This window comes from Camellia sinensis, chromosome 3 (assembly GCF_055761805.1).
Source record: "Camellia sinensis isolate YWXY chromosome 3, ASM5576180v1, whole genome shotgun sequence".
NCBI lineage: Eukaryota > Viridiplantae > Streptophyta > Magnoliopsida > Ericales > Theaceae > Camellia > Camellia sinensis.
Window position 1 is genome coordinate 26,891,458 of NC_138963.1, and position 27,543 is coordinate 26,919,000.

The window sequence follows — 27,543 nt, forward strand, 5'->3', positions numbered from 1 at the left end:
CAGATCAGCGAGATCCCGAAGATGTCGGCTCAGGAGATGGTGGACCAAATGAACGACCTTTAGGTTGCAAAAGTTTAGGACAAGTATGTTTCCAATGGCCTTTCTGATAACAGAAATTGCACTCATCCATGGAAACCCGAGGCTTGGGCTTACCAGTAACCTGAAGTAAAGGAGAAGGTGGGGTGGCCAAGAGCAGAGGAGTGACAAAAACTGACTGAGAAGCAAGAGCACCATGAGCCACCTTAAACCGAGTTTCTTTCGCAATAAGCTCACGAACAGCACCATCCACAGAAGGCAAGGGAGACCAATGAATAATAGCTCCCCGAAGTGGCTCAAATTAATCACAAAAGGCCATAAGAAATTGAACAAGATGTTACTTCTCCTGATACTTGTTATAACTGTCAAGTAACTATAAATCTGACAATTCCATCAAAGCAAGCTGATCCCAATAAGTAGTTATCTCATTGTACAACTCTTGAATGGACTTATCTTTCTGACTAGCACTGCAAATAGACATCTCAAGTTTATATTGTTTTGCAAAGTTAGACTCAAGGTACATAGTTTTCAAAAAGTCCCAAACTTGTTTAGAAGTAGAATATTTGAAAAAATTCATACCAATGATAGTTTGAACTGAATTATGAAACCAAATAAGAATTTGTGCATTTTCTTGATCCCATTTAGCAACATCGGCCTCAGTTTCTTGAGATTCCATAGGTCTAATAGTCACACCAATCACATAGTTCCACATGCCTTTACCCATTATAAAAATTTTTCATTACATGAGACCAATAAGAGTAATCGGTACCATCTAACTTAATGGTGATAGCTTGCAATTTATCATCAGTCTTAGTGCTGTAATTAAGCAACACAGTAAAACCAAAGCAAAATGACTAATCAAAGTTGCTATTGCTATAATTACAGAACCAATTAAGTAACTTATAATAACCTTATCACCACAAATATCAATCAGAGAGAATGAAAGTAGAGCAGAGAGATCACCAATCCAAGTCACACAGAGGAATTAGAGAGCTTCGATTGAACCAAATGAAGAGAGAGCTTCGATCGAACCAGATGAGGGGCTGCGATGGTCAATGATGACCTAGGGCTCCGACGCAGCCAGATGAGACACGCAACCTAGGGCTTAGAACTAGCAACCAAGAAAAGCGAAGTGCGATGAAGAGAACAGAGACCACAGAGAACCCTAGCGAAGGCCTTGCAAAGAGAGAGAAAGAGGCAGCAATGGTCGATGATGACCTACGAAAGGTATGCTAACATCTGGGTCGTGGCTTTGATACCATGATAACAAACTTGTGTATATTAATTCTTGAATGATCAATCAAAAGAGTACAAATATATAATCTAATAGAATCAAACCCTAACAACCTAAAGGACTAAACTATCCTCAATGAATAATATAAATTACATAATTCACAATACAAAGATAAGTCAGAAGGTTTAACAGAAGTACCTCAACAACATCAGGAGGAGATAATAGTACTTGAAACATTACGCAACCAAGATCATCGTAAAACTCTAGAGACCTAATGCTAGCTCGAACATCTTTGCTCCCTTTGTACACAACAACATTTATAGATGATTCATGCCTTGAGAACTCAGCTTCCCACATGCAAAGAGAGGTGGAAGTGGTGATGATTAGCAAAGGCAAGGTATCATCCTGCAAGGATAATATGAACAAGATCACCTTTACAACCCGCTCCTGCAAAATTCAATCACCAAACTAGTAAGTTGCAGTCAAAGTTTTTACCTAAATAAGGCAACTGTAAGATTTTTGCATCATTAGTACAGTGGGAAACTAGAGACAACCCAGCATATTCAGAAATCAACAATCATAATACTTGTATCTCATAAAACATCAGAAAAAATTAATTAACTATACCAGCAGCAAATTGCCAACCCAAAAAAAAAAAATTATAAGCAACAAAAACCATAAAGTAGGACTCAAATTTAATCAGAACTTGATTAAATGAGGTCTTATATGCTGCCCAAGAAAACTTCTAATGCCCTTATCTTGTTAGCATACTCTGTTATCTATGTTCCATCACTCCAACCTGTTGGATGTGCTCTATCTATACTCATGCTAAAGGAAGAAAGAAAAATTGTGTGTTTTCTTAGGCTATTCTGGTATTAGAAAGGGTTATTGGTATCATCCAGCACCTACCAGCTTAGACTTCCACAGATCAACATTTCCTTTGTTGACTTTGTTGCCTACTTCCCAAGTTGAAAACTTCTCATCAAAGCAAGGCATTGAAAGAAAAAAAGATGAGACATCCAATTCATTTCTATCCCTAAAAGGAATGAGATGATAGTTTGACATGGGAGAAAAACATAGTAAAACTATGAGGGTTTGTATGAAATGAAAACCATGTCCTTGCAAAGGTGTGATACTATCACCACCACACAAAACCAAGTGGACTTGCCTGAACAATCTGAGATAAAGACAACCCTTCAGTTAAAGAAACAGGCTAATTTTCAGAACATAATATACTTTTTTCTATAAAACACTTTGAAGGAGCACTAAATAATCATATAGCATCTCACTATAAGAAATTAGGGCTTAAAGCTTCATTTAAAACTCTTTTAAGCATTTTTTTTATTATTATTTTTTTTAACAATTTTCAAGGAAACTAAAAATTAGAGATAGAAAGAAGAGATGGCTGATTTATCTCTTTACCCATTTCACACTATCTTTCTATACTTATATAAACATCGTTTAAAATTAGCTATCCAAGTGCCATTTAATATTGTAGTATGCCATGTGCTTCTGCTCTGCATCATTAATTTACACTGTTAAGACACACACACACACATATATACACATACATGGATATTGTCCATTATACGTAATTAACACTTAGCATTATTATGCTAGAGGCAAGTTTTATTTGTGGTAAGGACTATATCCATGGCCTTCACTCTCACATGATGGACCAACTGAAGTGAGACAAGGCTTGTGAATGTAGTGATTTAGGCTATGGATATAGCATCATATAAACCAAACCAAACCAAACCAAACCAAGCCTTAAGTCCCATCAAATGGAGTCGGCTGCATGAATCCTTCTTCTCCACTTGACTCCATCTAAGGTCATTTCGTTAGTCAAATTAAAAAGATTCATATCGCTATTTACTATATTAGTCCACATCAATTTAGGTCTACCCCTTCCCCTAACACTACCATCTACCGTCACTGTATCGCGTCTCTTCACTACTGCCTCTGTTGGTCTCCGTTGCATATGACCAAACCATCTCAATTTATTATCTCTCAACTTATCTTCTATCGGTACTACTCCCACCCATTCTCGAATATACTTATTCCTAACTCTGTCTTTCCTAGTCTTGCTACACATCCACCTTAGCATCCTCATCTTAGCAATACTCATCTTATCTACATGTTGTTTCTTAGTTGCCCAATATTTCGTCTCATACAATATTGCTAGTGTAATAGTCATTCTATAGAACTTCCCTTTTAGTCTAATGGGTACTCATTTATCACACAGTACTCCAGACACACTCCTTCACTTAAGTCATCCCGCTTTAATTCTGTAGACCACATCCACTCTAATCTCCCCAGTCGTTGTGATAATTGATCCTAAATAACGAAAATGTTCACTCTTAGATAATTCTTGATTCTCAATCTTCATTTCTTCTCTGCTTCCATTGTGACTGTTACTAAAATTACACTCCATATACTATGCCTTAGTTCTATTTATCCCAAATTCTTTAAATTCAAGTGATTTTCTCTAAATCTCCAACTTAATGTTACCTCCCTCTCTAGTCTCGTCCACCAACACGATATGTTATCTATTATATGGATGCATGTGTTCATAGCATGTATTTTCTAAATATTTTTTAATCATATTAGAACCTATTTCTAGCGTTTTGTTGCATGCAAAACTGAGAAGTGATGCTCATGATACGTCATTCCAATGCCGTCCAAAGCTATGTCCGACACTGAATTTTAAGCCATTCAACTTCAACATCAGTTACAAAACAAAAGGATAAAGGTAGCTATCTAAGCTATTATTTATAGATTTATACGCCACAAGGAAAATAGGAAATTATAAACCCTTTGAGCTCATGCCTACTGATCCTTTGGTGACTACTAAAAAAAATAGCTACATCATGATGTAGGAATAAAAACAGAGAAGAAAATTAGGGCAACTTGACAAAGTGGCAAATCTAGTATTTACCTGATTGTCAAAAACAACAGCATTCTTCCCGCTGTACCAACATTCACGAAGCTTATTGATGTAACTAACGTATTGATTATTTACTCCAGGCAAACCTCCAGATGGAGGCTGACAATTTAGAAAAGGTAATTTCCCTTCCCTGCAGAACCAGCAATTTTTTTATTTGTAAGCATAAATCTCACACAGGTAACAAAAGAGTATATGCCAAAGGATTACAAACATAACCAAGAAATAGTAATTAATTTTCCTAATTTTTTTCCAAAGGTAAAGTATAGAGGTGCCAACGCCTAACTTATAATAGCAGACCCTACTGTTTTAACTCCTGGATCATCAGCCAGCAAACAATAAGATAGTTTCAGGATGATGATGAGGGGCAATGAGTTCATCGAGATGAGCACATACTGCATTCGCGTGCCATTCCTTAGTAAAAGGAAACTCCTATGGGGGCCTCGTTCCCATCTTGCCCCTATTCCTGCCACCAACCTTAAACTATTTCTATAGGGCCCTTGCTCCCCTCCCATTCCCCACCGCAGCTTGGTGCAACTATGTGCCATTCGCATAGGTGTTTACTTTTTTGATAAATTTGATTCATTTACAAGGCCTAGTTAGTAGCTCAGAACAGTTCATAACTATGGTCAAGTTAGGACAGGGAGTAGATCAATACTTTCTTAGTGTCAAAGTGGCCTTATGAGAGTCTTATATGAATATGGCCTTCTTTCCAAGCCCGATCCAGCATGAAAAACCTAAGTGATTCGCGAATTCAATATAGATTTAATTGCAATAATCCCAAACACGCAAAGCTTACAATCTAGATCATCTAGCAGTACGAAAGTGATTTAGATTGTAGTTTCACAATTAATAAATCAACACAAGATTTAACGTGGAAAAATCACAATTGGAGCGCCTCCAATTGTGATAAAAAACCACAAGCCAAAGGCCACCAAACAATCCACTATGAAGATAATGAAATTACACTAGAGTACAAACAATTACCCAACACACTCTAGGATTGTCTTCCACTCCTTGTGCCGTTTTTACCAACGCCTTCGTCACAAGATTACACTAGAGTACAAACAATTACCCAACACACTCTGGGATTGTCTTCCACTCCTTGTGCCGCTTTCACCAACACCTTTATCACGGGATTGAATAGCACGGTGTTGAATCCATAACAATGAGCTGCTTTGAACTCCTTCAAAGCATTCAAGCTCAACTCCTCGAAATCCACCAATGAACACTCTGGATGGTTGAATGGTAGCAAGCTCCTTGATATACAAATCAATCCAAATGAGATAGCAATCCCACAATGACATCAAGGAAAACAATGAAAAGGCTCCCTAGCAGATAGCTCAAGAGTTCTTGAGGCTGCAAACTCGGATGTGGGAGAGGCAACCCTAAACAACTTTATAAGATGCCTTATATAGCAGTGTGGGTCGCACAAACCGCTCAAGCGAAGAACTGGTCGCTCAAGCAACGATCCTAGAACGCACGCGCACATAAGTGCCTTCGCTAGAGCAACCACCGAATGTGCGCTCAAGCGAAGAATGCGAGCTCACGGAAGTTTTGCAGAGGGCCTGAATTACTAAGAGCAAGGCATCTTCTCTCGAGCGACCATGTCGTCGCTCAAGCTATCCAAGAGCAAACAGGACAAGGAATTTCAACTGAAAAGTGATTGTTCCGCAGAATTGACAACAGAAGGGACCTAACACAGCCCATGAAAAAGGTCTAAGTCACAAGCATGCTAGTGCAATGGTCTATGTTATTGTTAACTTGACACATATTATTGGGCTTATTTCCTGACAGCTTAAGCTATTGGTAACCTAATACGGTATCAAAGTTCTAGTTCCAAGAGGTCCTAGATTCATGTCTTGTCACCCTCATTATCATTGTGCACTCTGTTATGCTTGTGTTCATGCATCTTGTTCACTTAGTTTATTTGCCTCTTCACATGCGAGACATGGTCACATGTGAAGGGGAGTGCTAATTTGATATATAAAGTTGGTCCCATTTTTAAAAAGCTTGAGCTTTTGGGACTAATGGTGATCTAACAATTATAACCTCAAATTTCCTCTGATTAAATCCTACATACCACCTTGACCAGTGTTTCTTTGAAATAGGTTCGTCAGTTTTAACTCGACCCATTGGCCACTAATTCAACAGTATTTTACATACAGATTTTTCCCACAGCTTGCTGCCTGTGTCATGCTTAATTTGATATCTGTCACAATCCCAAAGGTAGAAGTAGCCAACCTAAACTAGTAGCCAATCTTATGAATATGGAGCTAAGAGCTTTCCAGTACTGCTGGTGTCCCTACCATTAAACAGAACATACAATTATAAAATAGTCTTGGACAGGGGAAAAAAGATAGCAGAAGAATTTCAAAGCTGTCAACATAAAATCAATTTATTACCAGAAATTATGCAGAGATGAAGTAAAAAGAAGAAATTTGATGAAAGATGACAATGCTGAAAGCATTTTTTTTTTTTTTGGATAAATATGCTGAAAGCATATAATAATGGGTTTTATTTGAAGTCAAATAATCAGAAGCACCTTATCTTCTTTAGAAAGGCATGAAACTCTCTTTGCATTCTTCTGACGACTTTCACTGTCTCTTATGAGTCGCACAACTTCAGGTGACTTCATAAATGCAGCATTCTCTAACTCCCATGTTGCATGATCATAACCAAGGCCAGTCCATTTCACAAGCCACTCATAATTGCAATCCAAGCCCTTACCATCGTGCCCACAAAGATATTCATCACAATGTTTAGGGAAACATAACAACCTTTTCTGTAATAAACGATGTGGAAGAGTCCACTCATTTTTCCACCTAGTAATCTGGAAAAAAATATATTTAAAAAAAAAAAAAAAAAAAACAGTAACTTTTAGCCTTGGAACATCAATCACATCTATCAGGATAACAGTTAGACAAGAAAGCTATTGAACCTGGTTTCTCTTATATTTTGTAAGAAGCACTGGAGTTTCCAGGAGCAACTGTTTTTCTGGTATCCAGCGGTTGTGTGCATGAGCAAGACCTTTGTACTTTACCAAGTACTGCTTCTGACTCAGCACTACTAGCACCAAAATACTAAGTGGTTATTTTCCACCATGACATCCTAACAAGTAACAAGGTAAATGGCACGAGAGATAAAGCAAGGAAACAATTGAAACATACTTTAGAGAAAAAAAGACAGTCTGTACATGAGCCTTACCTTCATGATCTGACTCCACCTCTCTAGCATCCAAGATGGACTCACTTTCAGACACAGAATGCAGACCAAATTGTATCTTCTTTTGAACACACCAAATACAATGCCAAACTCCTGGAGGAGCACAAGTTAAAGGAGGATCAAGACAAGAGAGCTGGAAGCTCCTTTTGCACTCTCAGCCATCACAGCACCTAAAATTAAATTCAACAGTATATTATATTTCAAAAACTGACTGAGTACTAGCAAATATGTGCCATGTTGGAGGAGGGGGGAAAAAACAGCAAAGTCAACTGGGAAACAGCAGCAAACAGACACTGAAATAGGAAATTGAGCCTGCGTTTGGTTGTGTTTTGTAAATGTGATTTGAGAGTATGAGTTGTACTTTGAGTTTGTGTGTTGTAGAATTGTGATTTGAGTGTAGAAAATTTGTTTGGTAAAGAGTTTTGAAAATAGTTTTGGAAAAGAGGTTTGATTTGAGTGGGGAATTATTGATGTGACATTTGATATGTGATACAAAAATTTACAACTCATAACTAAACATACAACTCAAAATTATTTTAAAGCACATAAAAAATTTAAAAAATTTCAGAAAATATTTTTCCCGATTATATAAATCAATTGCAAAAAAAAAAAATCCGGAATTCAGAGGACATCCGGGTGGACATCCCGCGCAGCATAAATTTCAAAAAAAAAAAAGGAACAACGCGTCTGATGTTGCAGAGTAACACAGATGTTCTGTACAGAGTTCTCAAAACAGCATTTCAGAATCACAACCAAACACAATGCTTGAATTAAGATGTAGAATTGGGATTTGAAATCACAACCAAACACAGTCTTTAATAGCAAAGTAAAACATGACGAGAGAAGATAGATGAACAAGTTAAGAAGGATCTAACCTACCAAGTACACATTTAGTTTATGAAGCAAAAGCTATAAAGAAGATACAAATAAAATGAGGCGCTTACAATAGCTCTCCACCAAGCACGCAGATAGCACAAGCAATATGTTCTCTATCAACTTCAACATTTAGTTGAGACTCTGTTGATTGCATATCATCAACAAGTTCTTCCCTGCATTCCAAGCTGAACCCAGCCTCAAAATCCTTTCCATCCTAGCATAATGTAAAAAAGCAATTGCAGAATGAGATTTTCTCATTATCACTCCATGTTAAGTGGTAACTATCAAACAAGAAAATAATTATCATCAACTAAAAAATGATACTGGAGCATAAGAAGATAATTTTGTTTGAATTCATTACCAAAACAAGAAATGTAAGCATGTTGTACCTTTGGAGGGACTGGGAGCCACTATGATAAGTTCATAAGTTTAGCAAAGTAGAAGTGACTTTGGAAGAGTAAACAAGTTTAAATACATACCAAAAAGAAAGAAAATAAAATCATTAGAATTTAATGTTGAACTGAGTCAAATACATGATAATTTATTTTTAATCAGCAAAAAAGTACAAAATATTATTAATAAAAGAAAATATGCCAGAAGTCCACCAAAGCAAAAGAAAATACAAAAGCATGACAATGCTCCATTATAATGGTCAACTAGAAAAATAAACAGCATGAGGATAAAGATAATATATTTCAAGCATCCAACAAAAACATATTCAAAGCAAGACATAAATCTTTTGCACCAATATTTTAGCTCTCTTTCATGTGACAAGAAAATTAGAATTCAACAGCTCTACCCACTCTAAAAGACAATAAATTATGCACTTATATATCATATGAATCCAAATCAACATTGATATCTTTATAAGAGAATAACAATTAACAGTACACTCATCGTGATGCAGACAAAAAAGGTCCTGAATGAGGAATGAATCGGGCACATTTGGAAATTTAGATTTCTATAAATTGTAACAGTATTAGAATATTATGTAGGATTTAATTGCTTGGAACGTTTACTTATTAGGTAGGATTTAATTATTTGGACGCTTAATTAGGGTTTCTTGGATGCCTATAAATAGACATCATGTATTAAGGTTATTCAGCTTTGATATATGAATCGAATTAAGAGAATTTAGTTTAGGGTTTTTGTTTGTTTCTTTAGTTTTGTTCCCTTTCTGCAGTCGTCCTATATATGAAGAAACAATAAAAAGAATTCAATTTGCAATTTACGATCATATTTGCAAGATATGGATCTAATGGGGATCAAGAAAGGAATATAGGCGCAAGAGACGTTGTGTGGAACCCTAGTATTTTTAGAAGATTTTGTTTTCAAATTATTCATTTCTTGTTTCTTTAATTTTCCTGATTAGCTATGTTACTCTTATATATATATGGAGGTTGTGGAACATGAACATTTTACCTTTGAAAGAATTATTGTGAGAGAATATATTTCTGAAACTCTAGTGTGTTGTGCCATGTTCGAGTTCTTGGTTCTACACCAGGATCCTTGTGCCTTTTCAAACTTCAACCTCTAGTCATCAATTTATTAATTCTAAAATAGAAACCAAAAAAGCAATTCATGCAGCATTCACATAACAAGAAAGGAAAAGACAAATACCATTTTAAGCAAAGTAGAAAAAAGAGGCCACTATCCTTTCATGTAAGTTGTGAGAGGAAATAGAAGGTGCTCCAACGTTGATCCTTAAAAGTAACATTTCCAAGACTAAACCCTAGCTAGAATATACGGAATTGGCATCAGAGGGCTTGGATGTGTTGGAGATGTTGGCGCCTTTGTGCCTAATGTGGCTGGTGTGACTCGAGCGGAATCGTCAGACGTTCAAGGGGTTAGCATCTTCAGTCCCTCGTTTGAAGAATAAGTTATTGGTCGTCTTGCATAGTTTGGTCTTGGGGACTATTAATCCAGCTCTTTATTTCTTCATTGATTGTACTTATTGGGTTCCTTGCATCGTCTTGATTTTTTTTAATTATAACTACTTCTTTATTTATTCCAAAAAAAAAAAAATGAATATAGTTCTTCTCAAAGTTAAATTTCTACAACGAAAAATATATTCTCTATGAACTAGTCCCCTTTCATTTATTTGAAATGCTTTTTTGGGAAGCCATTACAAGATATTGTAGAAAAAACCCCAAATGACAAGTGTTAGAATAGTTAGAATACTTATTTTTTGTTCTTTTGTTCTCTTGTTAATATTTATGTAAGTTGAGGGTACGATGGTCATATTGCTATGTTAGGGTTTCTATATATATTTGGCTGATGTAAAGTTGAGGAATTAATGATTATTCAAGATATATAAAATTTCTCTCTTCTTCTTCTTCTTCTTCTTCTTCTTCGTCCTAAATCCCAACCCTAAATTACATTCTAACTTAGTATTAGAGCAATCTACTCTTCATTAGAAAGGTTTCTACAGACTCTGGAGATCGATGGTGACCGAGACGTGCTAATGTCATTAGCCGTACGATGACGTCAGCATGACGTAAGCACTGTACGGACGAGTCTTCCACCCATAGACTTGAAATATACTCCTTAAATTTATGGTGATTTTTGTGGAATTTTTTTATCATCCCTGATATGAGTTTTCTATTTTCGAATGTTTTTCGTTTTTTTGGTGTCAATCTACAAATCTGGACTTAGAACTGTTTTTTATTGAATCTACTTGCTGGAATCCTCTCTTTGGGAGCCAAAAATCACTCCTTCAGTGTTATTTGCTATTATTTTGTTGATTTACAACAGTTGGGTTGATGTTTCATTCGATTTTGGACTCTTTCTGGGACTCTTTCTGGGTATATACATAGTCGGCAGTGTTATTTTCCAACCTCTACCTACGGAAACTTACTATATAGGGGCTGAAACTTATCTAGCAAGGTTTGGTTGATCTTAAAGTGTTGATTTGTGTTGGTGGGTTGGTGTTTTTGGTTGAATTTGAGTCCAAATCTGTTTCGTAAATATAGGTTCTCCACTCATGCCTCTGTAATCTTGGATTCTTGTTGATTGAACTAGTTCCAGTGGCTATACTCATGGTTGTAAGTGCTGATTGGTGTGGGTAATTCCTATTTGCAAGAATTCTGCTGCATTCATACTCTTGTATTGAGTATTTTGTGTGATTGATTGTCATGGCTGAAAATGAACCTAAGGCAATAGCTGTAAGTAAAGATGATGACATGCTCAAATCTATTACTACCAAGAAGTTGAATGGTGCCAATTATTTGGCTTGGGCTCATGCTGTAAAAATTTTCCTTCTTGATAAGAAGAAATCCCGCTTCATTAGTGAACTCCCTACTGCCACTGACGACAAAGCTTATGATGATTGGTGTAGTGAGGATTCCTGTGTTATGGGTTGGATCTGGCATAGCTTGGAACCACAGGTTGCTACTACCATGGAATTTTGTGATATCTCTAAAGAAATTTGGGACACCCTTGTTGAATCCTTTTCAAATCAGAGTAATGTCTCTCGGGTCTATGAGCTATATGAGCAGATTTTTGCTATGCGCCAATCTAGCCGGTCCTTTTCCGATTATTATAGTAGTCTCAAGACCTTGCGGGATCAGTAATTCCAGCATCGACCCTTCACTACTAATGTGAACAAACAGAAGCAACATTGGGAGGAGTTTATGATGGCTTCTTTACTCTCTGACTTAGATCCTGAGTTACGAGGGTTCAAGGATCAAATTATTGCCAGTGAGACTCTACCTTCTGCTGCCAATGCCTATTCTAGGTTGTTACGCTCTTCATTGGGACAAGCACAATCCACCTCTGGGACCTCTGGAACCTCTACTTTATCATCTTCTGCATTGGTTTCTAGTAGTGGCGATCATGGATCTACTCGCGGGGATTTTCATGGTTTATCTGGTTCCCAGGGCTCTTATTCTGGTTCACGGGGTTCCCGTGGAGATGGTTCTCATAGTGGTGGCTCACGTGGTGGTTTCTGTGGTAGAGGTAGTAGTGGACCTGGTTCTCGTACACGTGGTGATCTCAAGTGTACTCATTGTGGTTCCCAAGGTCATACTGAACCTTGGTGTTGGCAGAAGTATGGCAAACCTGATCATGTCCATCAAGTTATGGATGTTCCATCCTCACAGTCTTCCTTGTTGTCCACTAGCCCTGATGCTTCTCTGGTTAATTCTCATGAAACTCTCACTACTCAGATTAGTGAGCTTACTGCTCTTGTCCAGTCTCTCCAGCCTAATCTAGCTTCATCCTCTACTGCTACCATAGCTAGTTCAGGTAATATTGCATGTGTGGCTAAGTCCTCTCAGACTTGGCTCCTTAACTCTAGTGCTAGTTCCCATGTCTCTGGTAATTCCTCTCTTTTTGCTACTCTTAGACTTGTTGATCATACCATTATACTTGCTAATGGATCTTCTCGACCTGTCTGTGGTCAAGGTCCTCTTCATCCCACTCCATCCCTTTCCTTACCTTTTGGTCTTTATGTTCTTAAGTTTCCATTTAATTTACTTTATGTTAGCAATTGACTCAAGATCTTCATTGTTCGATAACCTTTTCTCCTACTTCATACGTTTTGCAAGACCTCCAGACCAAGAGGATGACTGGTTCGGGGCATGAAAAGGATGGCTTATACTTTTTGGACACTGAGACTTCTCCTCATCCTCCACCTGCTGTGTTGACTGCTACTGTCTCTCCTCTTCAGTGGCATTTTCGCTTGGGTCATCCCTCCTTGGCCAAGCTCAAGTTAGCTGTTCCCGGTTTAAGTCATGTTTTTCAGATTGAGTGTGAAGCCTGTCAATTTGGGAAGCATCACCATAGTTCTTTTCTTAGTCATAGTGTTAATCGTGTGTCTGAGTCGTTTGCTCTTGTCCATACAGATATTTAGGGTCCTTCTAGAACTCCCACTGTTAATGGTTTCTTTTATTTTGTTATTTTTGTAGATAATTACTCTCGGATGACTTGGTTGTTTTTAATGAAACAAAGATCTGATTTGCCTTCCATCATCTATAAGTTTTATAATGAAATCTTTACTCAATTTGGCAAACGAATTAAGATATTTCGGTCTGATAATGCCTTAGAATATGTGCAATCTATTGTCACTACCTTTTGTGATGCTCATGGTATTATCCATCAAACTAGTTGTTCTCATACATCCCCTCAAAATGGTGTCGCCGAGCGGAAACACCGTCATTTGTTAGATGTTGCTGGCACACTGATGTTTAATATGCATGTCCCCAAACAATTTTGGGGTGATGCAGTTCTCACCGCTTGTTTGCTTATCAATCGCATGCCCTCTAGTGTTGTTCACACATCTCCCTATTCTCTGTTATATCCCACATCTCATTTTTCCTTGCCTCCTTGCAGTTTTGGTTGTGGCCTTTGTCCATGTTCTTGACCCTGGTTTGGATAAGTTATCTACTCGAGCACGCAAGTGTGTGTTCTTAGGCTATTCTCGCACTCAAAAAGATTATCGTTGTTATCATCTTGAGTCCCGTCGCTATTTTGTCAATGTTGATGTTACCTTTTTTTAGTCTACTCTTTTTATTTCTTCCTTTGGGCAACAGTTATCCACTGATCTTCTCTCTAATCGTGAGAGGGAGCCAGCCTCTCTCACTCCTACTCTTCCCTCTTATGCTCCTTCCACATCCACTCCTATATCCTCTCCCTCTTCTCTTGCTTCTACTCCTCCTTTGCAGGTTTATCAACGGTCTCATGCTCGTTTCAGTGTGTCATATGGCCGGACCAGTTCATCTACTTCGTCTAAGATCCCTGTTCCACCTGCTGATATGTCATCTAATAATCTTCCTATTGTACTCCGTAAAGGTAAACGAACTTGCACTCAACATCCTATTGCTAATTTCGTTTCTTATTATCACCTTTCTCCTAGTCTTCACTCCTTTGCTTGTAGCTTGTCTAGTATTTCCATTCCTCACTCCTATCAACAGGCTATGTCCATCTCTGGTTAGAAGCATGCCATGGATGAGGAAATGCATGCTCTTCATCAAAATCAGACATAGGAACTTATCCCTCTGCCATCTGGCAAATCTATTGTGGGTTGTTGTTAGATTTATATTGTTAAGTATCTTCCTGATGGAACGGTTGAGCGACTTAAGGCTCGCTTGGTAGCTAAAGGCTACACCCAGACCTATAGTGTTGATTACTTTGAGACCTTCTCTCCTATGGCTTGTCTTAACTCTGTTCGGATTCTTCTCTCCGTTACAATTAATTAGTCTTGGCCTTTATATCAACTTGATATCAAGAATGTCTTTCTTCATGGTGATCTCCAAGAGGAGGTCTATATGGATTAGGCCCCTGACTATGTTGTTCCCGGCCAAGAGCATCTTGTTTGTCGATTGCGGAAGGCATTGTATGGTCTTAAGCAGTCCCCTCGTGCCTAGTTTGATCGCTTCAGTGCTGTTGTGCTTGCCTATGGATTTCACCGTTCCATCTTTGATCACTCTGTTTTTGTTCGCCACTCGTCTACTAGGAGTTTTGTTCTTATTGTCTATGTGGATGACATCATCATTTCAGGGAATGACTCCAATGGTATTGCTGATTTGAAGCAGTATTTGGGACAACAATTTCACACCAAAGACTTGGGCCATCTTCGGTATTTTCTTGGGATTGAAGTTGCTCGCTCTTCTCAGGGTTTGTTTATTTCTTAACGGAAGTATGTTCTTGATCTTCTTACTGAGACTGGCCTCTTAGGCACTCGCCCCAATGATACTCCCATGGATTCTAGTCATGCTTCATGGTGACATTGGAGACTTCTTTCCCGATATTGGTCGTTATTGTCGGTTGGTTGGGAAGTTAATATATCTCACTGTCACTCGTCCAGATATTACCTATGCCATGGGTGTGGTCAGTCAGTTTTTGCATCCTCCCCGCCAACCCCATTTTGTAGCTGTGTGTCATATCTTGCAATACTTGAAGAGTGCTCCAGGTCAGAGTTTACTCTATCGCCCATCTTTCTCTTTGTCTGTCACTGGCTTCAGTGATGCTGATTGGGCTGGTAATAAGACTAACCGATGTTCCACCTCGGGCTATTGTACTTTTGTTGGTAGTAATCTTGTTACTTGGCGTAGCAAGAAACAAACAGTTGTGCTCATTCTAGTGCCGAGGCTGAGTATCGTGCCATAGCTCACACTGCTTCTGAGATGCTTTGGGTTCAGTCTCTTCTTCAAGATTTTGGCTTTTTTGTTCTCACTTCTATGAGCATGTCTTGTGACAATCAAGTTGCTATCTTCATTGCCAATAATCTTGTGTTTCATGAACGCCCCAAACATATAGAAGTTGATTGTCATTTTATTCGTGATCTTTTACTCCGCAAGCAACTAGTGACTCCTTATGTTCATTCTACAGATCAATTGGGTGATATTCTCACCAAACCTTTGGCTCGGCCTTCGTTTCATCGTTCATCCGTCAAGCTGGGCATGTTCAATCTCTATGCTCTAACTTGAGGGGGCGTGTTAGAATAGTTAGAATACTTATTTTTTGTTCTTTTGTTCTCTTGTTAATATTTACGTAAGTTGAGGGTACGATGGTCATGTTGCTATGTTAGGATTTCTATATATATCTGGCTATGTAAAGTTAAGGAATTAATGATTATTCAAGATATATAAGATTTCTCTCTTCTTCTCCTTCTTCTTCTTCTTCTTCCTCCTCCTAAATCCCAACCCTAAATTCCATCCTTTTACATTCTAACTACAAGATTATTCCCCATTACCCCAAAAAGATAACTTTTGCTACCAACATAACCAAAAACCTAAAAAACTAAGACTCAACCAGAGTAAACTAGGACTTAAAACCAAAATCCCAACCCTAAATTCCATCCTTTTACATTCTAACTACAAGATTATTCCCCATTACCCCAAAAAGATAACTTTTGCTACCAACATAACTAAAAACCTAAAAAACTAAGACTCAACCAGAGTAAACTAGGACTTAAAACCAAAATCCCAACCCTAAATTCCATCCTTTTACATTCTAACTACAAGATTATTCCCCATTACCCCAAAAAGATAACTTTTGCTACCAACATAACCAAAAACCTAAAAAACTAAGACTCAACCAGAGTAAACTAGGACTTAAAACCAATAAATGTAAAAATACAGCATTCCCTTTCAGAGAGAACTACCCGCATGCAAGTTTTAATATCTATAACTTAGCACTTAGAACACCAGTACTTGTAAACTCCGATTCACTTATTTGGGATAGATATATATCTGTGCACTATTTATGCCATCCGTGTATTATTTGTGCCCTATTTGTGCATTATCTATGCACTTTGAAATTTTTTTAAATTAACAATGGGACACTATGTATCTGTCTATTTTACAAATTAAACAATGGGGATTGATAAATATTTGGTGTTGAAACTTCAACAGGTCATAACTTGTGAACGATTTTTTTTTACTCGTATTTTTTTCAATATCTATGCACCCAAAATAGCCATAGGCATTTGGATTCCCTGGCCTTGACTTGCCTTAAATTAATTTCAAAATGGGACAAATAGATCTATTTCTGTTGAATTTTTTATAAAAAAATAAATTCAATATAGATCTTGTTTTACAGATCTCAAAAAAACAAATCCAAAATATCAATTTTATTAAAAATGATTTTTTTTTTATAAATAAAAACGGATTTATGTGGTTAAGTTATAGCATTTTAAATTATTTTAATACAAAATACACATAAAAATGCCCAAAATGTCAAGAATTGTGCTTGCCACCAAATGTTTGGACTTACCAACTAGAAAGTGCCATGCGTAAGTCCTTATAACTAACAAAGATCAAAGCTTAGACCTTTGCCACAAAAGAGTCGGGCGCTAGACTATTGGCAAATTTTTCCCTTTTTTTATTTGTGGCAATGAATATATCAGATATGTTTATGGCACAGTATAGTTGCACTCCATGAGCATTTCGTCCAATCTTGCATTTGGACATATCTGTCCTGTTCAACTTGTCATAACAAGTAACAGCTAGATGTAGGTTCAGAGAAGAGAAAGAGTTAGGGAATGAGGTAGACTTCATTCCCTTTTATATTGACAATACTGAGTAATTATAGGAGTGCTATAAGGCATAATATAAGGAAACACAATCACACATTTCTTATTCTAACTTAATTCCTATTTTAACACTCCCCCCTCAAGCTGGTGCGAAATATCTCTCATTCCCAACTTGTTGAGAATGCAATGAAATGATTTGCTACCTAGCCTCTTGGTGAGAACATCGGCTAGTTGGTCTCCGGTCTTCACAAATGGAATACATATGATACCACTAGTGAGTTTTTCCTTGATGTAGTGCCTATCAATTTCCACATGCTTAGTTCTATCATGTTGAACTGGATTATGAGCTATGTTGATTGCGGCCTTGTTGTCACAGTATAATTGCATGGAGTCATTCTGATGGATTCCCAAGTCTTTCAATAATAGTTTAATCAATAGTAACTCACATACACCCTGAGCCATAGTCTTAAATTCTACCTCAGCACTAGATCTAGCAACCACATTCTGTTTCTTACTTCGCCATGTAACTAAATTGCCACCAACAAATGTGCAGTATCCGAAAGTCGATCGTCTGTCGGTGACTGATCCAACCCAATATGCATCAATAAATGCCTCCACATTGCGATGGCTACGTTTTAAGAAATAGAGACCCTTTCTAGGAGAAGCTTTTAGGTATCTCAAGATTCTCATAGCTGTCTTTAAGTGGGAAGTTCTCGGAGCATGCATAATCTAACTCACCATACTCACGGTAATGGCAATGTCTGGACGTGAGTGGGATAAGTGTATGAGCTTTCCCACTAGTCTCAGGTATCTCCCTCCGTCTACTGGATCTCTCTCTTGATCCTCACTCAGTTTCTGGCCTAGTTCTAGAGGTGTATCACATGGTCTACCTCCAAGCATTCCAGTTTCCTTTAGCAAGTCAAGAACATACTTCCTCTAGCATATGAAGATGTCATCCTTGGACCGAGCTACTTCAATGCCCAAAAAATACTTCAAATAGCCTAAATTTTTGATTTCAAACTCCTTGGCTAAGTATTCTTTCAAACAAGGAATCTCCTCCACATCATCATCTGTCAGAATAATATCATCAACATACAATAAGAGCTGTGGTCTTACCATGTGAGGAATGTTTCACAAACAAGGTGTGATCAACTTGACTTTGCTTGAACCCATATTGCAGCATAGCTTGAGCAAACCTTTCAAACCAAGCCCTCGGAGATTGCTTTAGTCCATAAAGCGACTTTCGGAGCCTGCATACTTTACCGTTGGACTTAGCATCTGCAAAACCAGGAGGAATATCCATATAGACCTCTTTTGCTAGATCTTCATGAAGGAAGGCATTCTTTACATCAAACTGATAAAGTGGCCAATCCAAATTTGCAGAAGAGAGAGTAAGACTCTCACAGAATTCATCTTAGCAACCGGTGCGAATGTCTCTTGGTAATCCACCCCATAAGTCTGAGTGAAGCTCTTAGCAACCAGTCTTGCTTTGTACCGTTCTATAGAACCATCTGCGTTGTGTTTTACCGCGTACTCCCACTTATACCCAACTGGATTTTTTCTTCTAGGTAACTCCACTAACTCCCAAGTGCCACTCTTGCTGAGAGCTCTCATCTCTTCCATCACGGCATGCTTCCATTCAGGAATAAAGAAAGCATCCTGAAAATTAGTAAGTATGCTCACAAAAGACACTTTAGACAGAAAAGCTTTATATGACGAAAACAGATTAGAATAAGAGACATGATTAGTAATGGGATGCTGAGTACATGGCCTAACCCCCTTCCTGTTAGCAATGAGAACATCAAGATCTGAAACATCAGGAATAGGAGTACTAGAATCAGAATTACCTGGATTCTCAGGAGAAGGGTTTGACTTTGGACACTCACCCGGAGAAGAAGTTGGCAGTAGAGGAAGGAAAGTAGTCTCTTGCATCCAGGTGACTTGCTGTATGTCCTTGTCCCTGATATAAACTTTCCTTGCTTCTGTTTTCTCAACAACTACTGCCTCATCATCCTCTATCTGTTCAACCACAGACGGAAGTGAAACAAGAATCTCTTCATACCAAGGCTCCCCCTGAAGGGATGACTGTGAGACCGGGAAGGTCGGAAAGTAAGGCTGAGACTCAAAAAAAGTGACATCATGGAGACATACAATTTGCGAGTGAGAGGATGATAACACTTGTAACCCTTTTTGGTGGCAGAATAACCCAAAAAAACACACTTAAGGGACCTAGGATCTAATTTACCACGAGTGGGCGAAAGATGATAGACAAAGCAAACACAGCCAAAAGTCTTAGGAGAAATAGAAAACCCAGAAGAGGTCGACCCAAACAAAACTTGAAGAGGTGTTTGTTTCTGAAGGACTTGGGTAGGAAGACGATTAATCAAATAAGCGACAGTGAGCACCGCTTCTCCCCAATAGGATCGAGGAACCCGCATCTCAAAGGATAGACAGCAGGCGATATCAAGGAGATGGCAATTTTTGTGTTCTGCAACACCATTTTGTTGAGGGGTATTAGTGCATGAAGTTTGGTGAATAATGCCATGAGTGGCGAAGTAAGTGGCAAGACCAGAGTCAATAAATTCCCCCCATTATCAGAACGTAGAATTTTGACAACCGCCCGAAACTGAGTACAAACATTTTATGGAAGTTTTGAAACACAAAAAATACCTCACTTTTATCTTTCATTAAATAGACCCAAGTGGCCCGGGAATAATCATCTATGAAGGTAACAAACCATTTTTTACCGGTTAAGGACACAAAACGGGATGGACCCCATACATCATAATGAATCAAAGAAAATGGAACGAAACTTTTATTAATAGAAGGAGCAAAAGAGGCTCTATGTTGTTTTCCAAGTTGACAAGACTCACATTGAAAATTTGACACATTATGTTTCTCAAAAACAGAAAGAAATAAATGCTTAAGTAATGAAAAAGAGGGATGTCCTAAGCGACGGTGCCATAGCCAAATGTCTGCCTTGGTGGATGGTAACTGAATAGATGAATGAGCCAGCTTGGCGGTCTGATCCAGAATGTAGAGACCATGTTCCTCTCTACCGCTGCCAATCCTCTTCCTTGTGATGAGGTCCTGAAAAAGAAAATAATCAGGAAAAAACGTTACGCTACAATTTAAGTCACGAGTAATACGACTCAAAGATAAAAGATTAACACCAAAATTTGGAACATAGAGGACAAAGGATAAAAGAAGGGACGAGGTAGCATAAATTAAACCTTTCCTGGACACAGATGACATAGTACCATCAGCAATACGTGCTTTTTCCTGACCTGAGCAGGGGTTATACTCTGAAAATAAATTAGAGAAGCCAGACATATGGTCGGAAGCACCAGAATCAATAATCCATGGTACAGTCGTATGAGAGAGCAATGCATATGGGGAGGAAGCCAAGTTACCTGAATTGGCAAAAGAAGAAGAGGGTGCACCTGTAGCAGAAGTGGAAGCTCGACAGTCTAGCAAGTAGCGAAGAGCAATCTCAAAATCCGAGGCAGATTACCCCGAACATCAGCAGCAGGGAAGACAACTGGAGAAGATGATGGCTCAACAGTGTCTGAAAGCATGGTTATCAGAATCCCAATCCGGATCTTACGATCCTATGATCTTACGATCCATTTGAGTACAATCGATCCGGATCGTTAAAAAATTTATTATAGGTAGGATCTTTCAATCCTGGTAATGGGATCTTATAGGATTGTGGAATCCCAATCCGAATGCGATCCTATGCGATCCAATTTACAAGCCTTATTTTGTATTGTATGACATATTTTATTATAAATTTTATATTTGTTGTCTAAATACTAATTTATGTGATCAAAATAAATAATAAAAAATAAGTAGTATTGAATTAAATAGACTAAGAAAAACAAACTAGGAAACAAACATTCAAATATTGCGGTAATTTAAGAAAATTAACTAGTCGAAAAAACAAACTTAGCTTTAGTGGAGTCTAAGGAGGGTAGGATGATTGCACCTTTATCCCAATTTTTGGAGAGATTATTTTTGTGACTCGAATCCGCTCCACCAGTGATACTAACGACAAACCTTATCATTCGGTTAAGCTACTCTTTTGAGTTCTTAATCTATTTTCATATCCAACTTTGTTAAATATTTTTTCTTCATTTTTTATGCATTAATGTAGATTGTAAAGTATTTTGTTATAGAATTCTTCTTCATCACCTTCTTTTTTGATGAAATACAAAACTTTTACCATCGAGTTTTCTATTTTATAATATTATATGTACATTTTACATAGAGTATTATACTTTTTACAATATCTTCACTTCTTTTTAATAGAATATAAGCTCATTTTGTATATGTTTTTTAAGAAATGTTTATTTAAATTAAATTATTATGTAATTTATCCTTTTCGGTAGGATCTTACGATCCTCGATCCGATTCTACGATCCGATCCTCTAAACACCTCCAACAATCCAATGTAGGATCCCGATTTTAACAACCTTGTCTGAAAGATGTGCCCGGGCATTGGCCCCTCTGCCTCTAGACTGACCAAATCAACCCCCTCGAGTGCCAAGCTAGTCTCCTCGGCCACCAGAGGAAGTTCCATGCAGCTTCCAACAAGTCTCGCGTGTGTGGCGAGGCCTACGACAATAATCACAGTAAACATTATCTTTCTCAGAGGAAGGACGAGAACCACGAGTCACACGGTTGCCATCGCGAGGGGGTGCAGCAACCAAGGTCGAGCGATCAATAGTAGCAAAAGGAAGCATCGCAGAGCGGCGACTCTCCTCATTCTGCACAAAAGCAAAGGCTTCCTGGAAAGAAGGAAGCACATCCATGCTAAGGACTTGGCTCCGAACTGGATCACACTCCACATTAAGGCTTCCAAGAACTGAAAGACCCTCTCTTGTGCCACAAACGTCCAGTAACCAGCAGAATCAGTGGGACGGACAGGTTTGTAATCCTGAAGGTGATCAAGGTGCTTCCACCCATTACTAAGGAAGGTAAAATACTGGAGAATAGTCATCTCACCTTGTACCGACCTTTCAATAGAGCGACGTAACTCGAAAGCTTGGAAGAAACTCCCCTTCCGGGAATAAGTGATAGTCACAGCCTCCCAAATATCCTGCGCAGTATCCATAGAGAGATAGCCCTCTCCAATCTCCGAGACCATAGAATGGATCAACCAACCCATAATGAGAGAGTTGGTGATCTCCCACTGATCATAATTTGGGTCTGTGGTGAGGGGTGCCTGTATTCCACCATCAACATATCCCATCTTCCCTCTGCTCTTCAAAAAGATAGTCAAACTCTACAACCACGCTAGATAGTTCTGACCATTGAATAGAGAAGTGGTGATTTTACGCCCAGGGTTAAGATTATCAGTCATAGTAGAAGGTATAAGGGAACTCTCACTCTTAAGCGGCTATGAAGTTGTAGACCCACTAGTAAAATCTGCCTTGAATATTCTACTAAGTAACCCTTAAACCCAAGGCCAATCACAAACTTGGAAGATGGTAAAGGAATAGCAAACACTATGACTATAAAGAGATCATCAAAAGAAATAATAGGTGTTTTTTTTTTTTTTTTATGTTTTACGTAATTAGGTCAAACCATTATAAGAAGAGAGAGAGAGAGAGGGGGACAACCGAACTGCCTACAACGAGAGAGAGACGAACGACACTATGACAGAAGCGGGGCGTCGACTGAGAGAGCCGACCGAAGCCTAGGAGTCAAGAGAGACCCCGACAGAGGCCAAGGATGCCAGAGGGGCTGTCGATAGGTCCCTAGAGTGCCAGAGAAGCTGCCGACAGACTCCCTAGATGATCGTCCTAGCCTGCCGAAGGCTGGGGTTGGACTGGCGACGGCCTAGGTGAGAGGCTACGGAGCCGACTAGATTCTTGGGAAGAAAGGGCTACCGACAGTGATATTAGGATGATTGCCGACAAAACAGAAGGTATAGCCTACGATTTTGGCTCTATTACCATGTAGGTTTAGAGAAGAGAAAGCATTAGGGAATACTTCATTCCCTTTTATATTGATAATACTGAATAATTACAGGAGTACCAAAGGGCATAATATAAGGAAACACAATCACACACAATCACGCATTTCCTATTCTAACTTAATTCCTGTTTTAACACTAGATACTCGTCTTAGAACTCTCTGATGTCCTATAGCATTTAACAACTTTCTTCCTGTTAGTTAATTTTTATTAATTTCTTACAGAATTCGCGTGACCCTCCTTTATATTATCTACATAGGTAACAGCACCAGTGCTAATTCATGGCTAACTTGACAATTGACATATCCATGGGATCCAACACTTGATATATAGATTCCTCCATAGTCCATACAAAATTCAAAAAAAATACTAAAAAATTTCTAGTAAACCAATTTGTGGCCCTGTTATAAGCAAATTTATCTAGTGTTAAGGCCAAATCTTATTGCCTACAGTTATCATTTGCAAGGAATCGCAATGGTGTTGTTGCAAATTTTAATTTTTAGCATTATATCTATATATCAATTTAGGTAGATGCGCTCACTAGGGAAGGAGAGAGAATGCTAAGTCCCTGTTGGGGGTTCTCATCCTTTTCCATTCCAATAGGGTGGATCACGGCAGCTACTTGATAAATCATGCTAATTCCATCCTCCACAAAATAATGAAGCAATCAGACAAATGATTTGAAAATATAAATTATTGTGCATACCGGATTCCGCACTAGATGAAAGTGGATCGGGACTCCGCACTCGGTTGGACTATCCAAGGATTGAGGTTCCTGCCACAAGAAGTACCGTAAGAGCTGCCCGGCCGGGGTTGGCCGGATGACCCCTCCGGTGTGGGAATCAGTGATCGGAGAAGAAGTGTAGTGAGTTGAGTTTGTAAGTAAATGGGGTTCAGCTTGGAACAGTTCAGTTATCTTCAATGTGAAGTTCATGCAGTATCTATAGGGTTCCTTGCTTGCTTCTCAAGATGGTTTCATGGAGCTTTGGTGCTGCCAAGTTTCCTTTTAGCCTTGCCCAGCGTGGGGGGCCACCTGGTAGTTGTCATAGAATGCATATACTCATTGTAGTCATGCTGATAACAAACCACATTCCTTTGGTTTAACTACTTCCGTGATTCTAGGTGTTGGGAACCAGCTGAGGTGGCAACTTGCACATGCATATCCTCATGGCTTCCACGTTTCTCTATGAGGTTCCCTCAGCTCGATACTTTCGTGCCCAAGCTCGGTACCATTGTGCCTCGGCTCGGCCTTTTACAAGATCGTTTATAGAGATGGGTTGGTCCATTCAGATATTTTTGTATAGGCTTGGCCGACTTTAGTTCGGCCTATTGATTAGGTCTTGCAGCTCGGCCCAGCCTAGCATCATGGCTGGACTAGCCTTTCCACTGCGGGTTGGGCCCAAGTGCTTAAGGACTTGGATAGACTGTTGATCATGGAGTTGGGCTCAATTGGTTTACCCATAAATTCATCTAACCTACTTGGATTTGGGCTTTAGTGGATTGGGCCTGCCCAAGGCTTGGATCTGACCCATTTCATATTCAGCCCCTTCATTTGCCCCCTAGCTCGGGCTAAGGTTCCCCTTGGGGGGAGCTATTGTTCTGCTCTCCAAGCGTCGCGTCGCTTCGGTTCTGCTTCAGTTCGGCCTTGGTAACGGTTCAATCCTAACACACAACCCCTACATGCGTCCTTTCGTTGAGACACGTGGCGACGTAGGATAGGCGTGCAGAGATAGTGCGTCGATTCCATACCGAAGGTCGTGCTTCGTGTACCTTCACGCCGGCTGGTGCAATAAATGCTCTGGGCTATCAATCCAAATCCCTTTATCTGCTTTTTCGTTCTTTTAGAGAGTTTTAAAGAAAAAGAAGAACCCTTCCCGTTCCTTTGAACCAGTCTTGTTGGTGCTCTGCTTAGACTTTCCACTGCCAGTCTTGCTTCAGCGCCGCCCGTTCGCTACCGCTGCTCTGATCTCTATAAGTTCTCTTGTAATCCTTCGTCTCTTGTCTTTTTCTGTTTCAATCATCTTGCTTGGCCCTTGCGCCGTTGTGTTCCCCATCTTGGTATCTGAGTTCTTCCCCTATACCACTAGGTTTGGTTTGATGGGAAAGTTTCGCTTATTAGTTGATACTCCTGAGGCCATGGCCATGTTTCGTCGTGATTACAATATCCTCGATGGCGTGACCCTTTCGCTGGCAAGGGTCGACGCCAAGCGTATGGGCACTAGAACCACTACCGCTTTTCCGGTTGCATCCATTGTCGAGGAAGGGGTTCGTTTTCCACTTGACCCTTTGGTGCGCCGATTTCTGCACCAGGTTCAACTCATCCCAATGCAAGTATCTGTTAACCTATTTCGTGTCGTCTGTGGTGTGTCCGCTCTCAATAAATGGTTGGGCTTGAATCTCGATATTTGGGACATTTTGGGCTGTTACACTCTTTCTCATAACAAGGATCATAGTACGTACTACCTGCGTGTTCGTTTGATCGACTGTCATCTGGTGACTGGTTTGCCTGATTCAGACAAGCACAATGATGATTTTCTGCAAGTTGGTGGCAACTGGGAGTTCCCCACCGGGACCGAGTTTCAGTTCGAACGGATGCCTCTGAAGGATGGCTACCCAGGTTCGAATCCTTCCTCCAGTGTTTTTTGTATTTCTTGCCTTTGTTTTGGATGTCATTTTAATGTGGTACTTTTTTTTTGCAGAGGCCTCTCGTTTTCAGCGAAGGCTGAACTGGGAGAACACTAAGGCCATCAAAGCCGTTCAGAGGTACAAGAAGAGGTCTACGCCAGAGTTGTTGGATTACCATGCGACTTACCGCTCTGTTATTCCGAAGAAAGCGAGGCTCGCTGCATCCCTTCTAGATTCTGATACTGAAACTGACACATCCCTCACTCCTCTGGTTACAAATCGCCGTCGAAGCCAGGGTGCATTGCCTGAAAGGACGCCCTCTCCTGCCCCCAGTTCGCAGGGGGTGAGTCTGTGTCGAAGAGAAGAGTGCTAGTGGATTTGGAGGTTGAGGCTTTTGGTGCCTCTGATACTTTGGAGACCCCTTTGTCGAAGGCCGAGGCGAAGAGCCTCATGGATGTAAAATTGGAGGTGGGAGCTTCTGGGACTCACGCTGGTACTGCTGAGCCCTCTGCTTCGGTTGCAATGAGGGCAAAAAAAAAGAGGAGAGAGACTGGCAAGGCAGTGGTGGGGGAAGCTTCTGAAGATCCTATTGAGGACAAAGCACATGAGAAATGGGAACCGCCGATGCTGCATCAAGGCAGGTCCATTTCTATCTCTAATTCAGTTGTTGCTTCCCAAGATTTTGCTTTTGATTTGACCAAGACTCTGTTGATGTCGGTTGGCATGGCTGACCATAATGGGCCCCATGATATTCCTATTCTGAAGGGGACCCTTCAGATGATGACTGCTGTAAGTGCTTTCTTGTTTTGCTTGCTTTTAGTGTTATGCTACTGCTTTCTTTCTTTTAATACTTTGTAATCTGTTGCAGTGTATTCAGAGGATGCATCTGTCCATCACCCGCGCTGAAGAACTAGAAAATGTCGTGCTGGAGGCCGCTATGAACGCTGAGAGACTGACGGTGAGCCTGGAGACCGAAAAAGAAGGACGCCGAACTGCCGAAAAGGAGGCATTCCGTTTGAACAATATTGTTGCTTCAGTTGAAAAATCAAAGGAGGCTGCTATTGGGATGTAGGCTCAACTTGAAGGAAAAGTGGCCAAGCTGGAGGCCGTTATCGCAGCGATGGCTGCCGAGCGTTCTACGTTGGAGGCCAAGCATTGGCAACAAGGTTGGGATGAGGCTGGGGCTGCCTATAAAGAGGAGGTGCTAGTGCTGCGAGACAAGCTCTTTCTAAAGGGTTGGACGAGTGCTTTAGTTGCTGCCCTGGTTCCTGAAGGTTCTCCCCTGTTTCAAGATGTCCCAGTTCTCTCAAGATCCTTGGGTTCAAAGGTTGTCTCCACCCCTGCTGTTCTTCCGGCTGAAGTTTCCCCAGAAATTGATTCTGCAAACAAGACTCAAGACAGTGATGTTGCCATTGAAACAGTAAACGTTGAAGGGGGTGGAACCCTAGAGACTGAAGCCGCGGGAGATGTGGTTAAGGAAGCTTCCACTTCTCAAGAAGTTGGAGCTGCCTCTACTTTTCGTCCCCTAGACGGCCTGAATAAGATCGTGGACGCTGCTCCTGAGGTTCCCTCTATTGATGAAGGCTGAAGTTCTCTTTGGAAAGACTTGAAGCTTTTGTTTTGTGGACTTTCTTTTGTTTTCATGTTTC

The 27,543-nt window shown here is 39.7% G+C and overlaps 2 protein-coding genes across 11 annotated transcripts in view; both read right to left on the reverse strand.

The window, feature by feature from the left end:
• LOC114308043 (retrovirus-related Pol polyprotein from transposon RE2) overlaps nt 1–27,543 on the reverse strand; it is a 71,685-nt gene that overhangs the window by 36,117 nt on the left and 8,025 nt on the right. For 2 of the 10 annotated variants that reach the window (XM_082919360.1, XM_082919355.1), the window contains exons 1-7: nt 9,936–10,229; nt 8,384–8,529; nt 7,422–7,609; nt 7,156–7,280; nt 6,760–7,047; nt 4,209–4,347; nt 1,469–1,717 (exon numbers count right to left, since the gene is read on the reverse strand). In XM_082919360.1, the coding sequence (XP_082775486.1) occupies nt 1,469–1,717; nt 4,209–4,347; nt 6,760–6,797 (426 nt within the window). In that variant the 5' untranslated portion in view covers nt 6,798–7,047; nt 7,156–7,280; nt 7,422–7,609; nt 8,384–8,529; nt 9,936–10,229. Of the gene's footprint in view, nt 1–1,468; nt 1,718–4,208; nt 4,348–6,759; nt 7,048–7,155; nt 7,326–7,421; nt 7,610–8,383; nt 8,530–9,737; nt 9,877–9,935; nt 10,246–27,543 lie in introns of those variants that run through there. The other 8 variants (XM_082919361.1, XM_082919359.1, XM_082919358.1 and 5 more) reach the window with 8 other exon arrangements.
• Nucleotides 21,840–22,543, reverse strand: LOC145821387 (uncharacterized). The gene is made up of 2 exons (XM_082917897.1): nt 22,166–22,543; nt 21,840–22,058 (listed from the first exon to the last, which is right to left on the reverse strand). Exons 1-2 carry the CDS (start codon nt 22,541–22,543, stop codon nt 21,840–21,842), a joined length of 597 nt encoding a protein of 198 aa, XP_082774023.1.